Consider the following 16,577-nt stretch of genomic DNA (forward strand, 5'->3'; position numbering starts at 1 on the left):
GTGTGAGATGCATCCATGAAAAGAACAATACCCAGTGACAAACTGACCATAAAAAAAAAGCTTTATTAACCCTTTTGCACCAGCAGTTCTTCAGGTATCCATTGCCAGCAATGGAGCCCAAGCCAAGTGATCCAAGTTTCTGCCCTCAAGAGGTTAGCACTTTACATTCACTTACAAAGCTGAGTGAGGTACATTTTCAGAAGTAGAAAGATTTGGTTGAAAGTCCCATAAAAAGATGGAGTGTTCCTTGGCCATTGTAATGGATTACAAACTGGTATGGTCCTTGAGAACAGAATAATGCAGGCGTTGGGAGCTCGAGGTGTCTCAGCTTCCAGGGAGAGCACGGTGACCACTAGAGCAAATCCCTTCAGCACAATTCCTCCTCAGTCTTCCCACCTCTCAGGAATGGACTCCATGCTGCAGTCACAGCCACCAGGCAGAGCTCAGCTACCAATTGGTTTGAAAACCCAGCCTGAGAGGGTTCAGACTCTCCCTGGATATAAGCTGTAAACTCAGAGTGAGAGGAACAGAGAGATCTCAATGCTCAGTTAGGCTAAAGATAGAAAAATAAAGCTGGTTCAACCAGAGATATAATACTGCCTACAAATCAGGAGCTGAAGTTCATTGTAACCTGTATGCTTTTTTCCTCCCCAAGTCTGCAATCAAAACTGCATTTATATGGACACATACATAGTTCAGAAGGCACAGGAAGTAAAAGCATTTCTGAACGACCTCATGTGAATTTAACATCAGTATAACTGTAAAATAAATAAATATGTGCAAGATTAAAAAGATCACAATGTTCTTCTCTGTGACATATCTTATTTTGTAAAAAAAAAAAAAAAAAAAGAAAAGAAAATACACATACGTGCATACATACACCTCACTGAGAATAAAAAAAAAAAAAGTACAAACAGCCTTTTATCAAATTCCTATACATACTTTTACAGGCATTCAGAACATCACCATAGGAAACATTTAAATTACTACCTTAAAACGTAACCAAAGGTGGTTTTTTTCCCCTATACAACCCTATACTTATTTAGGTGTCTGCAATCCAGGTAAGTAGAGTACATATAACCTCTCCCCCCACCCCCAAGAGAAACTGCAGTTTTTCAGGGGCAAATCCTCCTGGGCAACAACTGTTCACCCCTCACAAAATACTCTGACAACTGCATATTTTGTAAACCAGCCAAAAACTCCAGGTGCAAGTGACACTGGGACAGCAATAAAGAACACATGTTAACAGTGTTCAATTAACAAAACAAAAACACCAAACAACCCTAAATAAAAAGGTAGTGACCAGTTCACAGGTAACTTGGCAGCGGTTTGTAGATGAGATAAAAATCAAGGTGCTTAAATTTACATGACAGTCAACATTCCTCCCAAAAAAGGGAACACAAAGATAAAACAAACCTCTCTCAGATGCTGTTGGACTCTTAGCTAATCACTTACAGTGAGTACAGTTCTATTGCAGTTTTCAAGTTTTGCTGGAAGAATTCAGCAAAATATTTGGGATGCAGGAACAAGGAAAGGGAGAAACTCAACATGAGCTACAAACTGATTCACAGCTAAGTTAACATTTAGAATCTAGTTTTCTAAAACAAAGATTTTAGAATATTTCATTTTTATGGCATAGAATGTTAATTTTGTTACATGTGACACTTTATTCTGCTTTTCTGCCAAACATAAGGGCCAAAACAATCCTTGTTTTTTGTGTGTGTGGTAAACACTTGCAAAATTTAGCTCTTAATTCCTTGATGCCACTGGCTCCAGGAGACCAGTGGAAGCAAAGTTTTAACTGTCATAGGCAGGGTTATAAATTTGCACTTGTTAGCTGTGGAATACTTGCTTTCCTGTGAAAACAGTAAATATTACCTCAGTTTGAAGTGTAATAAAGTACTTCTCCCTGAAACAACACTGTACAGCAGTCTGCCTCAGCCTCCCAACCACCAGGCAGACAGGGTATCTTACACAGGCACATCAAGTGGGATTTACATTTTTAAAGAAAAATCTTTCAGCTGCAACTGTCTTAAGGAAATCACAAAGAGTGCAACTATATTTCAGTTCTCCTATTTTTTGCATTTTCCTTGGAAAAAGACCCACACAGTAATCTCACTCTGTCATGATTGCCCAATTTGTTTTCAAGTAACTGTTCTTAATAATCGTCATTCCAGATCCTGTAAATTTATTGTGCTTCCAGTGAACTGAGAGTTATCAGAACCTGCATCATCTTCAGTGGAATTGTGTGGCTCCTGTTAAAGCAAACAGACAGCATGAAATACTTTCACCTCTAGATAATTTCAGTGCTTATCAGCAAGATTATCTTGACATTTATCCAACACCAGAGAAATGCTTGGAATGGCTCAGAGTAAACCCAAAGCTTTTCCATTTCAGGGATCCACCCAAACACTGTTGCCAGTTTTTCTGTGGAACACTTCAGATCTATTTCCATTACTAATCACTTAAAAATCACTTTTTCCTCCATTAAGTCTCTACCATGGCAAACAGTCCCACTTCTCTTGTACTTCTAGGTTTTGAGGAAGGTGCCCCTCCTCAACAAAAAAAGTTTATTTCCTATCCAGGAGAAGCACACTTGGCAGGAATAGGTACATTGCAGAGTTTATAAAAAATGAGGTCCCCAACCAGGCTTTTAAACATAACTGACACTCCCACAAGGGCACCACTCTGAAATCTAGATTCAAGACCCTATTTCCCACTTCCCACCCCTTCCTGCAGCATTCCAATTCTGATCCTCTTTCTTGTCCCATCTGGCATCTGCAGGATGGGATCAGGAAAACAAGGGTGGGGCACTTCAGAAAAAATGAGCAACATTTAGGTATTCATTACTCAGTAACAGAGGAAAAAAACAACCACTTCTGATGTGTCAAAGGTTGGTAACAGACACAAGATAAATTGTGCAGTGCAGCTCTCTGCTTACTATTCCTTGTGAAGGGAATTCAACTCCCAGTGGAAAACAAGGTATTTTCATCAGGCACAAGATGAGAGTGCTCACAGTACACTGTTTTTACCTTCAAGCAAGGCAATAAAACCCAGTGATTTGACATGCTGTACCTGAAGTATGTGAACAGGTAAATCCACTGTAAGCTGAGAATGTGACGAGGAAGACTGAGAGCTCAGCTGAAAGGGAAGATCTCCTTCTCCTGGGGAATCATCCTGTGAATGCAGAAACATGATGAAATTACAAAACTCCCAGGTATCTCAGCACAATATGGCAAATTTCACTCAGCCTCACAATCTTAAAATATCTGATAAAGCCACTGCACTGTAGTAGTAAGGCCTAGCTCCACAAAGATGTGGAAAGCTAAGTACAACTTAAATCTGAACCTAGCTCAGTGAACAATCTATTATCATGTCCTCATCAACTTGGAACACTGGCAAGATCTGAAGGAATGGCTCCTCTTTCAACAAAACTAACACTCAGAAACATGCAATAAGTTTCATCACGTTTTCATGAAGCTGATACTTAACAAGAAAGTTACAAACACGCACACCCATCAAAAATAGGTCCATGGAGAACTCTCTGCCCATAGGTCTCTCCAGAGTGGTTAGGAATAAAGGAGGGGAACTGAATATTATACAGATACACCTGGCAAAAAATGCATCACCTGCCATGCTCCACTAATCAGTCCCCACCAATTATTAGATTTTTGCTTTTTTAAAATTTTAAGCTTTAATTTCAACAGATAAGAGAAATAACAGCTCAGGCTGAAACTTCTTTTTGCAGGAACATTTTCATGTCCATCTCATCTACTTTGCAAATAAGAAGTAGAATAATGTAAGAATGCTGCAGAGCTTGAGACCCCATCCAGGGGCAGTAGTACCTGAGTTGACAAACACTCAAATTCTTCCATAAATGCAAGTCTGGCTAACACAGAATCTGAGCATGTTTTCTTCTCCTCAGCTCTTACCTGAAGAAGCTGAATTTGCACATACTGGGCTCCAGTGGCAGGGTCCCTTATTGTCAGCCCTCCATTTGGCAGAATTATGTTACCACCCAGGCGACTGCCAGGAGTAGATGAAGAAAAGTTGGTAGGGCTTACTTTACCACCCTTGTTTTTCCTCTGACCAGAGCCAGATGCCCCTAAAAGAAAGCAATTTTAATATTTAGATGGTGAGGAAGAATTTGCCAGAGTTTTCTGCTAGTATTTTTCAACTTTTTGCAGCTGTTTATACCATGCAGCAAATGCCCACAGCAGTGTAATACAATTAAGCACCATTTGACAACTGCTAAAAGGCCAGAGAGCACTCAGCTGGGGATCTCCAGCTGCTGACAGAGCACTCTTTTACATGAACACCATTGAAAAATGACAAATAGCTAAGCTTAGGGCCCTCCCCCTGTGGTAGCACAGAAATATCAGCATATTTGTGGCATCATAGATAAGAATTAGGAAGTAGGATTGCATTTTCTAGTTTCAATTTGCAACTAATTTCCTAAGAAGTCATGCACATGATTTTTCTAAACTGTAAAAAAAGCATAGAGAAAATCATTATTTACAGGAAGATTTCACAGACTACTAGGTAGAACAGGCTACACAAGTACAACTATCACAACCTTAAGCTTTTTTCAGTTTAAAGCAGGATGAACCAGCTGAAAATCAAAACCCTAATCAAAACTAATGTAAGAATACAGTCCTGTCAGTTCTTCAGGTTTATGTTTGATTTTTTTTTTTAATCTGTAATAAATGAAGGGCTTGGATAACCTATATTTAAACACAGAACTTCCCTCTACAATATTCACTCAATCTAGTTAAACTAATCAGAAATACAAGACTCTCTAGATCACTTTGAGAAGCACAGCATACCATTAAGGCAACAGCAGGTGAAAAGTGGACTATTGGGAGTCTTGAACAGGAACAGAAACAGGCATTTTCTGAGGTCATCTTAGGAGTCATGCAAAGTGCAATCACATTTTTTAAACTAACATCCAAAAGACATGTTTGATAACACAAGGCCCTTCAGAACTAGCTTCAGAAAGCACTCATCCTTCCATGAGATGATTTGCTGAACCTGACAATGTATGCATTTTACAAATACACAAACAAAACATTCCTAACACCAGAACCAGTCTCTCAACCTTTCTCAAAAACTATTTCCTCGATTTTCAGAGGAGGAAGTTCTAAGACACAAGGCAGCACTAAACTCACTCTATATTTATGATATTGACAGATCATAAAGATATGATATTCCACCCCAGCCCCAAAGGCAGGCACAGCTCAATCACCTGAGCTTGTTCAAGTCCAGTGAACCATGGACCACATTTGACCTGACAAAGGAATGGTTATTATTTACACCAAATGGCTTTGAGTCAAGCTCAGAGGACACATCTGGAATCATGATCTAAACTCACTCTTCACAAGAACTCCCTACAAGGCTAATGTCTAAGAGAGGGGTTTGAGTGTATCTAGATGATAAAAAAATAAATTCCTTAACACTAAGTGAAACACAGAAGCAAAATCTAGCTGATATTTCTAGTGTCTGTACTGAGCTAAAGAACCCTCTAGATAAGATCAAAAGCATAAACAGCAGAAAGCACAGTGACATTTTTTGTTTTAATAAGAAAATAAGAAATAGATGAAGAGATGGACAGTTAGTGTCTTGTCAATAATCATGAAACACAGGGCACAGCTTTCTTTGTAACCTTCCTGTGAATCTGATATTCCATAGAATGTGATTATCCTGAGAAACAGATGGTACACCACATGCATAATTCTTTTAACCATCAATAAACAGGTTAGGACATTTAAGAAACTCAGAAGCCTGCTCCCACTGCACTGCCAAAATTACTAAATATTTTTATTTCATAAATTTAACAGAATTAAGGGCTTCTCACCTGTGCTGCTGCCATTCCCTTTTTGTTTCTTTTTCTTGGCCAGCTGAATGGCTCTGTAGTCTGTTCTTGCAGACCCACAGCTCTCCTAGTTAAAAAAAAAAAAAAAAGCCTAGAGATGCAAGGTTTTGGGAATTAAGAACAAAACAAGGCAACGAACACAGACTAGTGAGTTCTCAAAAGCAGTTATCTTCTTCAAATACTGAATTCTTATTTCCCCTGATCTTTGATTAGAGTTTCAATAAATTCTGTTTACCTATTCAACATTGGGAGATTAACACAAGAAGTTAGCTCCACATTTTTAAGTGCTCAGATTTTAAGAGTGTAAACATTTAGTTTGTAACATAAACAAAAAGTTAAGTCTGCAGTAACACAGTGAAGCAGAAAGGGAAAAGTACTTAAAAGAGGAAAGAGGGCTGGGATGAAAATGCTGCAGTTACTGTTAAAGCCCAAATCTTCCCCTGAAATGAAACAAGGAACACTTGTAACACTTTGTTCTTGCAAATCCCATTTCAGAGGGGCTGCTTATTTTCATAGGTTCTTCCTGAACTGTCCCCACCAGAATTTCAGTATTTCTTACAACTTGCCAGCACACTGAACCTACCTGTGAAGGCACACTACTCAACACATCGTTCTACATCTTTCATCAAAAGAGAGCCAAAATGCATGATCTGTAAAATCTGAAAGGTCTCCCTATAAGGTGTGAGCAGCCAGGGATATCCCCAAAGTCAGGCTGTCTCATCTAGGGGTGAATACAGTTACTCCATACCAAAAATGAGCTGCCAGTCACTGCGCCAAGATCCATTTCCTTCTGTGCACTGTAACTCCCCGGAGGGTTGGAGAACACAAACTGTGTCACTACTTTGCTGCCCTCCTGCTGACCAACCACGTCCGAGCTGGGAAGCAAATTCCGCTCAGCTTTCACTGGTGTCAGTAACTCAGGCACATTGGTGCTGCCGAGGCTGCTGGAAGGAGTCAAAGTGGCCGTGTCTATTGTTAAATTATTGCTGGATGTCAACCCGTGCACATCCTGACTGGAATTCCTCACTGACAGGGACGCCAGCGAACCCAAGGCTTCGGCATTGACGGTCTGTACATCATCCAAATTTAAAGTGCTTTGCTGCAGAACCGTTGCGCTGGTTCCCAGCAGGAGAGAACTGTCCAGGCTCTGGGGCATGTCGCTGCTGGCCACCAGGATCAAGGGATCAACTGCCTGGCTCAGGGAATTGGTACTGACAGGCAGGTTCCCCCCCAGCGTCGAGCCCACCGAAGCGACGTCGATCGTGACGATTCCAGAGTTCACCAGCGCCATGTCCGTCGTGATCCCGGAATTGTTACTGGACACGTTGGAAAACAGGGACACGAGGTCGATGTTGCTGAGATCACTCTGCCCTGGACTAGTGAGTTCACTGCTGGGGGTGAGGGAGCTGGTTGCTTCCAGCTGGGTTAGGAGATCTGGAAGAAAAAGGTTTGGTTATAAGACAGAGCTTCCACAGACAACAGAAAGAAAAGGAAGCTTAAAATTCTATAAAATTCTATATTCTTAGGGTACTAAAACATTTTCCAATTCCCCTGAAAGCAGATTTAAAGAAATGCAGCCTATTGAATTAAGTTCATTCCTTTACTAAGAAGTGTGAGTTACAAAAGCACTTGTCAAAAAATAACACTAAGGTAGTGCAGGCTACATATAGGTTGTAAGGAGTGGAAGGAATGAAAAGAGAAATCCTTTTAGTCCTTGTTCATATTTTACAGATGGCATGGAAAAGGACAAGCCCTGCTTGACTGAAAAATGCTGCAATTTCTCACAATTTCAGAGGTCAAGTACCACTTTCAGATATGCAGAGATCTCACTGAAAATTTTAGAGGAGGGTGAAACTATAGTATCAAAGACTCTGTCATTCATATCCATGGAATTCAGATTTCAACACCAGTAATTACACTTTTTCCTTAATAGAACATTTAATTTTCCCACTGCACCCTCTGATAGCCAGAACCAAGCCCTTTACCTGGGCTGAAGTTATGCTGCTTGACCATGTGTGTCTTCATACTGTGTTTGGAAGTGAACAGTTTATTACAGCTGGAAACAGGGCACCGAGTCTTTAATGAGTCCACATCCTGAAGATGCTTTTTGGAGTGAATATACAGACTACTTCTTGCTGAAAATTTTGCACAACAGCCTGAAAGAAGATACACAAGGCTTTGAAGTTTCAAATTTAATGAAGTTTCAATTGAATTGTCATATTTAATGACTTAACAAATCAGAGTACCCTCTACTTGCTATTTGCAGCACCTGTGCATACACTCAGAGGAATCACAAGTAAACCTGTCAAAGGGTAGGACAGTTTAACAACCTGTTTCTGACAACATGAAACTCTTAAGTCATTCAGTGTAAAGCACAACCTTTTCACACTATGGCATCTGAAATTCTTCATATCAACTGCTGGAAACACCATAAAAAAGGAGAAAAAAAATCATCAAGTAGAGCTGCTCTACTTGAAAAAGCTGAATAACCTAGATCACACCCAAAAATCTTTGCTTCTGGAGTTCCATTGAAGTGGCGACAGTGGTCAAGCTACAGCATGGAACAGAGTTTGCTCTGCCATTCCTAACTCTGGGAATGATCACTTGTTCAAGTCCTCAGTTTAGTTTTACCTCTTCAAACCCTGTTAGAAGACTCATCCTAAATTGTTCCAATCCTGTACCAAGCACACATAACCTTTAGACAAAAATACACACCAGGTACCAGGAAACACATACAAGAATGGTGCAATACCTTCTACTGGACACTCAAATGGTTTTGTACCAAGGTGAGTTATACTGTGGCCTTTCAAGTGTTCTGCCCTGGTGAAGGACTTCCCACAGCCTTCTACTGGGCACATGAATCTCCTGTCATCTTCATGTTTCCTACAAGGGAAGGAAATTGTCATTGGCATGATTAAACTGCTTAGCTACTGAAGAGAAACAAAAACAAGCTAACAGCCAGTGGCTTAGGACAGTATAATCAGAAAAACTTTCCTTTACCTTTTATGCCTCAGAAGCTTGGACATACTGGTAAAAGACCAGCCACAGCCTTCAAAGTCACAGATAAAAGGTCTTTCACCTTGAATAAAAAATGTTACATTAATAATCTAATACATAACCACATACCGCTACCAGAAAATACTAAAACTTGTTTAAGTTGAATTAATTTAAGACAAGACAACTCAACCAGCCCCTCCTGCAATGCACTGCAAAGTACTACCATGTCCTTACCCCTCCTACAATCTGGGCTTTAACTCCATTCTATTGCATATTGCATTTATCAATCCATCTCATATCCTGAAGGTGTTTCAATAGCCAGTAACAGCATTACTCAAAACAGAAACACAACTCAACTGCTTTTTCCTGTTTTCATGATCTGTCACTGTGTCTTGATTACAAAACTGTGAAGTATGTGACATAGGTTTCCATCACACCTATGAACTTCAAGTGACACTTTAAAAAAAACCTTCACACTGTGGAACCATGAAACCAGGAAAAGAGAGGACAGTATGGACACACCATAACACAACAAAGCTGCATTTCAGCTTTGCAGTGGTTCCTGCAAGACAGGCATGCTTCCCAGAGCTGAAATTTATCTTCTTGCTGGTCCAAACCTTGGTACATACATTCCACATGTTCTGAGAGTTAGCTGTTTGTTTTTATCAAGAGTAAAAACGTTTTGAACATCTATGAACTTGGGAATAGAGCTGGGATAGTTTTTTCTAGACAGAATACACAATGACAAAAGCCACACCTTTGCATGTCCTTAACTACTTTGCACATGACAACTCTATTCAGTGGGCTCCTACCTCCAGAAGGCCAAGAATCAACTGCTTTCACTGACTCCAAATAATTAATGTCACCCTTCCTGACTTTCAGTTTCTCCAGCACACTGAAGTCCACTTTCCACATACTATGCTCCATGTACCTCCCCGTGTACAAGTCATCCCTGTGAATACCTGTGTGACTCCTCATGTGGATTTTCAGTCGGCAGGCCTTGTCATACTGCTTGTTACAGCCAGGGAATGAGCAGGAGAACTGCTCTTGCTCTCTGAAATGGGCTCGATTGTGGGAGAATAATGCACTCACTGTGATAAACGTTCGCTCACAGCCTGGGGAGAAAAGGGAAACAGCACATCTGCTTGACAAAACTCAGTCACGAAACCTGCACTCTTATCTTCCTCCCAGCTTTTAGCGAGGTACTTTCATGATCGTTTTTCAGGATATTACATAGGAGGGAAAGGGAAAAAACCAAATAGTGAAATTCTAAGCATTATTCCCAGGAATTGCAACTGTTTTGCAAGGTGGGCAATCACGTATAGCCCGGGTAAAGGCGCACCCGCTGAACGCTGGCGCCGTGTCTTGTGGTGTTTCACTGCACCAGCACAAAGTCGCAGGAGGAATGGTACAGCATCCTCCAGCTCCCAAACTTTTCCTCTTGGTTACTGAGGTGGCCTGGAGGACAACCTTCCTTGACACTCCGGGTACAACGTTGGGGAAGGAGAAGCGGGGCAGCAGAAGAAGCGAGCGGAGCGCCGCACGGCCCCAGGGCAGGGACGGCAGTTCCTGGAAGGGGAGGGAAGGGAGCCCAGCCCCAGAGGCGGCTTACCGGGGAAGTCGCAGCGGTAGGGCCGCTCTGGCTCCAGGTGGCTGCGGCGGCGGTGGGCGGCGAGGCGGGCGGCGCTGGGGAAGCGCTGCCCGCACGCCTCGCACTTGTGCGCCGCCTCCTGCTCGTGGGCGCGGCTGTGCGCCCGCAGGTTGTACACGGTGGTGAAGCGCTTGGCGCAGCCCGGCGCCGCGCAGGCGAACGGCCGCAGCTTGTCGTGCGAGTGCAGGTGCCGCCGCAGCTTGTAGGCCGTGGCGAAGGACCAGGCGCAGCCCGGCACGGGGCAGCCGAAGGGCCGCGCCGCCGCGCCCCGCCCGTCCTCGCCGCCGCCGTGCGCCGAGAGGCGGTGCAGCCGCAGCTGCTGCTTGCGGGGAAAGGCCTCTCCGCAGCGCGGCTCCGGGCACGGGAAGGCGGGCGGCGAGCGCGGGCGCGGCCCGCCCGGCGGCTCGGCGGGGCTGGCGGCGGCGGGCGGCGCGGGGCCCGCGGGCTGCTCGGCGCCGGGTCCCAGCGTCAGGACGCCGTTCTCGATGCGCACCAGCAGGCTCTGGTTGTTGATGGTGATGGTCCCCGAGAAGGCGCCGTCCTCCGCCCCGCCGCCATCGCCGCCCGCGGGGGGCAGCGCTGCCGGCGGCGGGGGAGGAGGCGGCGGCGGCGGCGCCGAGCCGGGGGCCTCCTCCGGCGGCTCGGCGGGCGGCGGGCCGGGCTGGGCTCGCCCTGTTTCGCCGCCGCCCGCGCCGGGCTCGGCCGCGCCGCGCACCACGTTGAAAACGAGCAGGAGCCCATCGCTGTCGGGCGCGGGCCCCGCCGGCGGCGCGCTGGGCGCCGGGCTGGCGCCGGGCTCCGGCTTCTCCTCCACCAGCAGCACCGGGAAGCTCACGTAGAGGCCCGGCGCGACGGTGCTGCCGGCGGGGGAGGGGGCCGCGGCGGCGGGCGGCGGGTCCCAGCCGGGCGGCGGCGGCGCGGCGGGGCCGCCATGTTGCGCGGCGGGCCGGGCCCGGGCCGCCTCCGCGGCCGGCAGCCCCTGCGTTTCCATCTTGGGGGTCCCTGTAGCAGCGCCTGAAACCGGAGCCGCGGGGCGGGGCCGGCGCGGGCCGCAGCGGAAACGCGGAGCGCGGAACCGCGGAGCGGGCGCGGCGCGAGCGGCGCCGGGGAAACCCGGAGAGTGGAGCGGCGGACGGGACGGAGTGGGGCTGCCCCGGGACAGGGAATGGCACAGCGGGGAGCGGCTCATGCGACATCCAGCGTGGCACCGCTGGAGTCACCTCAGGTCCTGGGGATGGTGCTATGTCCCCGTTAGTGGCCGGGAAGAGGCCCAGAAGAATTGAGGTTGGAAGGGACCTCTGGCTATAACACAGTCTGACCCCCTGCCAAGGCAGGGTCGCGCCCAGCAGGTGACACGGGAACGCGGCCAGCTGGGGTCTGAATGGCTCCAGAGAGACTCCCCACCCTCCCTGGGCAGCTGTTCAGTGCTCAGCCACCCTCAAAGTCCTTCCTTTGTGGAGGTCAAACTCCCGTTTTAGTTTATGGCCATTGCTCCTCATCTTGTTGCTGGTCACCACTGAGAGGATTTTGACCATCCTCTTGACTAACTTTGAGATATTTACATGCACTCAAGGGCTCCCCTTTCTCTTCTCTGAAGTAAACAAGCCCAGCTCCTCCAGTCTCTCCTTTGTGGCCCTTCACTGAACCCTCTCCACCAGCTCCTTGCCTTTCTCACACCGGGGAGCCCAGAACTGAACACAGCACCCCACCTCACAAGAGGGGTGGTGGATGGTGTCCCTGGATGTGCTGTGTGGGAGCAATTCTAAGGGTGCAGCCCTTAGAGAGCTGAGAGAGGGAAAAACTTTAGCAAAACACCCTGTGTACCATGAGTGGAAACATGAAAACAGCATTATGGGCCAACCCTGGGCAATGCAAAGTCACTGTTCAAGCATGGCCATGGCACAGCATCACCCAAAGTATCCCAGCACTAAAAAAAAAAAAAAAAAAAACCCAGAAAAAAATCCTACAAATTCAGCTAATGCATTTTTAAATTTATTTATTCTTGGGCAGAGCTTTCTCTGGGAGAAAGTTCAGCTGCCTTATGGCTCTCCAACACTTTAAGGAAAAGGTAGAATTATCCTGTATTTGCTATGGAAATTTAGCAGTTCCCTGCTGGCAAACAGCCCCAGCAGATGGTGCTGTGATCCTTCTGCTCAGATTATTCCTGTCTGAGCATCAAACCTCCTACAGCCAGGGTGTGAACTCTGGCCAGGCACACTCAGCTCAGGAAGGATGGATCAGCCTGGCAATCTTGAGACTTCACTGCCCTGCAGAAATTCAATGTTTGTCCATCCCCTGCCCAGATCAGGTCCAGTGCAATGCTCACAGATGGATGGGATTAAAACTCTTCACCCTGTACTGGCTTTGTCCAGCAGTGAGGTCAGCTACCTAAAAATGGCATCAGCACCCCCAAACTACAATAGCCTATTCACAGCCTCAGATTCTCTGCAAACAAGTAGAGGACATAAATTAAGGCTCAGCAGGGCTCAGAGAGGGAACTTTGCACTCGGGTGGTTTATGGTTTCTGTGTGCTGGAAACCCCCTGCTATTTCATCCCTGACAGCAGCAGGTTAGTGTTTCCCTCTGCCCTCCAAAACTATTGTAAATCTCTGCCAGTTCACATTTGTTAAGTGCTTGACACTTGCAGTTAAAAGACCAAAGTAGCTTTAAACATACATATAACTGCACACTACATCATTGAAATAAACTCCAGTGAAGAGTCACACATAAGACCAACTGCTCACCAGTTCACTGCCTCCCTGTACCCCTTTTTGCCTTAACTCATGCTGCCTCATTCATAGACTTCATAATCTGAGTTTCAACTGTTTACAGCACTCCTCCATATGAGTTCTGTGTCCCTACAGGCAGTCCAGAGCTATCAGCTCCCAGGGAGACATTAAAGGTGGCTATGCTGATAAGGTTGTGTCCTTTGGGCAATAAGGCTACTAAGACAAAAATAAGGTTCCTTTTGTGCCTGGGATGTGAAGGTGAACATGCTGGCAGGTACCCATTTACTGAATAATACAAAGGTGAGGAATATGTGGTAAATATTTCTTCAACATCTTGTCTGTGATGTATTTTCAACTCAGAATTAAGATGAAGCTATGGAACAGCTCTACATTCCTCGTTTAAAGACAAGCCAGTTTATTTTCTGGTTGTTCCTCTTTACAAAGCAAGAACCACCAGTTGTTTTGGGCTAAGAAGATTTAGAGTGGTTTCGCACAATACCAATATTCTAGCTTTGGACCTAGTCCACTCTGATTATTAGTAAGGTAATGCATAACATATGTTGAAGCAAAGGCTGTCAAATCTGCCTGACAACTACTCCCATCTCAATCATATGAATTGGCAATGTGGGCAGGCTTTTTCCATAATGTAAAGCAGTTCCTATCAACTGCAGATTGCACTTCACAGAAGGCTCAGTTTCAAGCAGATGCCAGATTCTCACTGTTCATCTGGAGGCAGACTCAGTACGTGAACAGAGTAAAGAGCTCATTTGTGATTCAAAATAAACATTTTCTTAGCAGCAGAGGCAATGCAGAGCTGCAGAGTGTTCACCTGTGGGTACCATGGGCTCTGACAGGGGTAGAGTTTCACAGTCCTGAGGACTGTGTGCTGTCCTGAGACTGCAGCTCATCACATCCCCTCTGCAGCAGCACAGACAGGCTTATGTGTGTGACACCCCTTTCCATTCCAAGAGGGGATGGATGCAGTGCCAGGAGATGGAGTGGCATTCCAGAGCAAGTCCACAGGGGGAAGGGACTGCTGCCAGCTAAGAATTACTTTTGTACACACATTAATCTATATATTATCAGGAATAAGTGACTTTTGTTACTGAGGGGTTTTTTTCCACTTAATTTTCAGGGAGAAAATTCCCATTCTTTTCCCATCATGAACAGTTTCTTATTGCAAACATTGTTCCAAATATCTTGGTGAAAAGACTGCTCCTGGTGGACCTGTCACAAACACAGATTTGTGTTTGTAAGTTAAGGAGGAAAAAACAAACTCACATTGAAGAGACATTTGCAAGGCTTTTATCATTTGGCCAGAGAGCAAAACAGGATATCAAGGAAGCAACTTCAAATATCTGCAAGAGCAGCATTGCACGTGGAGTCCCACTAACACTTCATGGCTTGCTCCAAGATGTTCTCATCCACCACCTTGTGAGGCAGAGTCACCCTCAGTGTGCCATTTTCCCTCATTGCCTGGCAGATGGTTTCATAAGCAAAGTCATTTCCCGACCAGCAGCGCCTGGCCACCTGCAGACAACAGCATGAAGGGTGCAAAAATCAGACATTTCTCTTGCCACACCCCCCTGCACCATATTTGTGCAAACACTGGCACCCGACTCGTGACAATAAATCTTTCAACCCTCTGCCAGTTTTTAGTTTCCCTTCTGATTTTGCAAGTTGTTTTTGTAATGCTTCATTTTTATGAGCATGGTACTTTTCCATAACCTTGGTCAGATAAACACTGGTAGAGCCAGGTACCTTATAAACTTACAAAATTCCCTCACCAAAAATAATTGTGCTGTCTATCCCAGCCCTAGCTTTAGATAACAGAATCATTTAAACAGCCACTGCTTTTGTAGTGGGATAAATATTTTTAAAGGAAAATGTCACTTCAATGCATTTTCAACTATGAAATCAAGGGGCCAGATTCTCCGCCAGCATGTGAGGATGAAATTCTACCAACAGCTAGAGATATCATAAACCCCATTTTCATCAACAAAACTCTGTGTTTTCATTTGTGTGCAAGCAAGATTCCCCAGATTAAAAAAAAAATAAAAATATTTAAGTATACAAATATGAGTTGTGCTTACTCCATTGGAAACATCCCAGCTGAGCATCATCTTAGCTCGTTCTTCAGCTTCCTTGGACCCATCCAAAACCAGGCCAAATCCCCCATTGATCACTTCACCCCTAAAAGAAGATGTAAGAGGCTGAAATAAAAATAATTCAAACCAATACCACAAAATTTACAGGAGTTAATTTGCTTGGTAGTACTGCAAGAAGAAGAATGAGAATACGGAAATTATTCTGAATAAGAGACTGTCAGTGATGTTTTATACTTATGAAAATAGAAGAAGGGTGTTTAGCAAGCAAAGGCCTGATTTCCTGACCTGCAGCAAACCACTCCAGCTTTCTTGTAATGCCCAGCTGGCAGTCAGGATCTGCTGCAAGCAGGGATACCAAAAACTAGGCTTGCTCTGTATCTCCTGAGTCCTGCACTGTGTACTGGCTCTAAAAACAGGTGGAGAGAGGTTAACAGGTCTGATGGGCCAGAGATTTACCTGTCTCAGGGTGTTTTTAAAGGTTAAGCTCCCCATGTTTGCTACACTACAGCTGCCATCTAGGCAGGGCCAGGGGGTGACTGTGTACTTACAGCAGCAGGCAGATGGATCTATTTATATTCTCCTGGGACAAATGACAGAGCATAAGCATTTTATTATAAAAGTGTTAACCATCACTTAATGCACATCTGCCTCAGTCATTTCCAAAACAGTCATTCATTTTGTATGAGATGCAGAGAGGTTTAAAGACATCAGTGCCAACTTTTCAGGAAGCAGACTTATTGGCAGAAGAAGAACAGAAATATGTTAAAATGAACAGATTATTCTTGGGAGAAATAACAGTCTGGCTTGAAAGGACAGGGAAAACACGTAGAGCAAAACATCTTGTCTGACTTCAGAATCTGGCCTGCTTGAGTTCCCATTCCGTGGCATGTGGTGAATAGTGGTGGATGCAGCTGGGAGATTAATCTTGCTGTAAATCTGTGAGAGTTCTGGCATTAGAGCTCAGCAATACCTGAGGGACATATCATACAACAAGACATGGTATGAGAGACTAATGGGAATCCCTGGAGGCAGAATTTTGTCCTCTTGAGTTTTATAGTTGATATAAGTTTACAAAATTTACATAGAACAACATCAGACATGTCCATTAATCAGATAGGAGCTGGGAATCTTCCAGTCCAGGAAGGAATTGTTTCTTAATGTGCATTTTCTAGCAGTAACTTGAGCTTCTGAGGAAACAGGGAATTGAAGCTAAACTAGAG

The 16,577-nt window shown here is 44.8% G+C and overlaps 2 protein-coding genes across 2 annotated transcripts in view; both read right to left on the minus strand.

The window, feature by feature from the left end:
• Positions 1-43: 43 nt before the first annotated feature.
• ZXDC (ZXD family zinc finger C) lies at positions 44-11,838 on the minus strand. Its single transcript, XM_079317081.1, has 10 exons — positions 10,482-11,838; positions 9,832-9,984; positions 8,873-8,951; positions 8,625-8,755; positions 7,858-8,028; positions 6,621-7,306; positions 5,855-5,939; positions 3,933-4,105; positions 3,076-3,177; positions 44-2,255 (listed from the first exon to the last, which is right to left on the minus strand). Exons 1-10 carry the CDS (start codon positions 11,707-11,709, stop codon positions 2,169-2,171), a joined length of 2,895 nt encoding a protein of 964 aa, XP_079173207.1. The 5' UTR covers positions 11,710-11,838; the 3' UTR covers positions 44-2,168.
• A 2,700-nt stretch (positions 11,839-14,538) lies between these two features.
• The window catches only part of UROC1 (urocanate hydratase 1), a 37,697-nt gene continuing 35,658 nt past the window's right edge, over positions 14,539-16,577 (minus strand). Inside the window, exons 19-20 of the mRNA XM_079317109.1 lie at positions 15,343-15,442; positions 14,539-14,779 (exon numbers count right to left, since the gene is read on the minus strand). Coding sequence (XP_079173235.1) covers positions 14,639-14,779; positions 15,343-15,442 — 241 coding nt within the window. The 3' untranslated portion in view covers positions 14,539-14,638. The remainder of the gene's footprint in view (positions 14,780-15,342; positions 15,443-16,577) is intronic.

Source organism: Erithacus rubecula (assembly GCF_903797595.1).
Source record: "Erithacus rubecula genome assembly, chromosome: 13".
Taxonomy (NCBI): Eukaryota; Metazoa; Chordata; class Aves; order Passeriformes; family Muscicapidae; genus Erithacus; species Erithacus rubecula.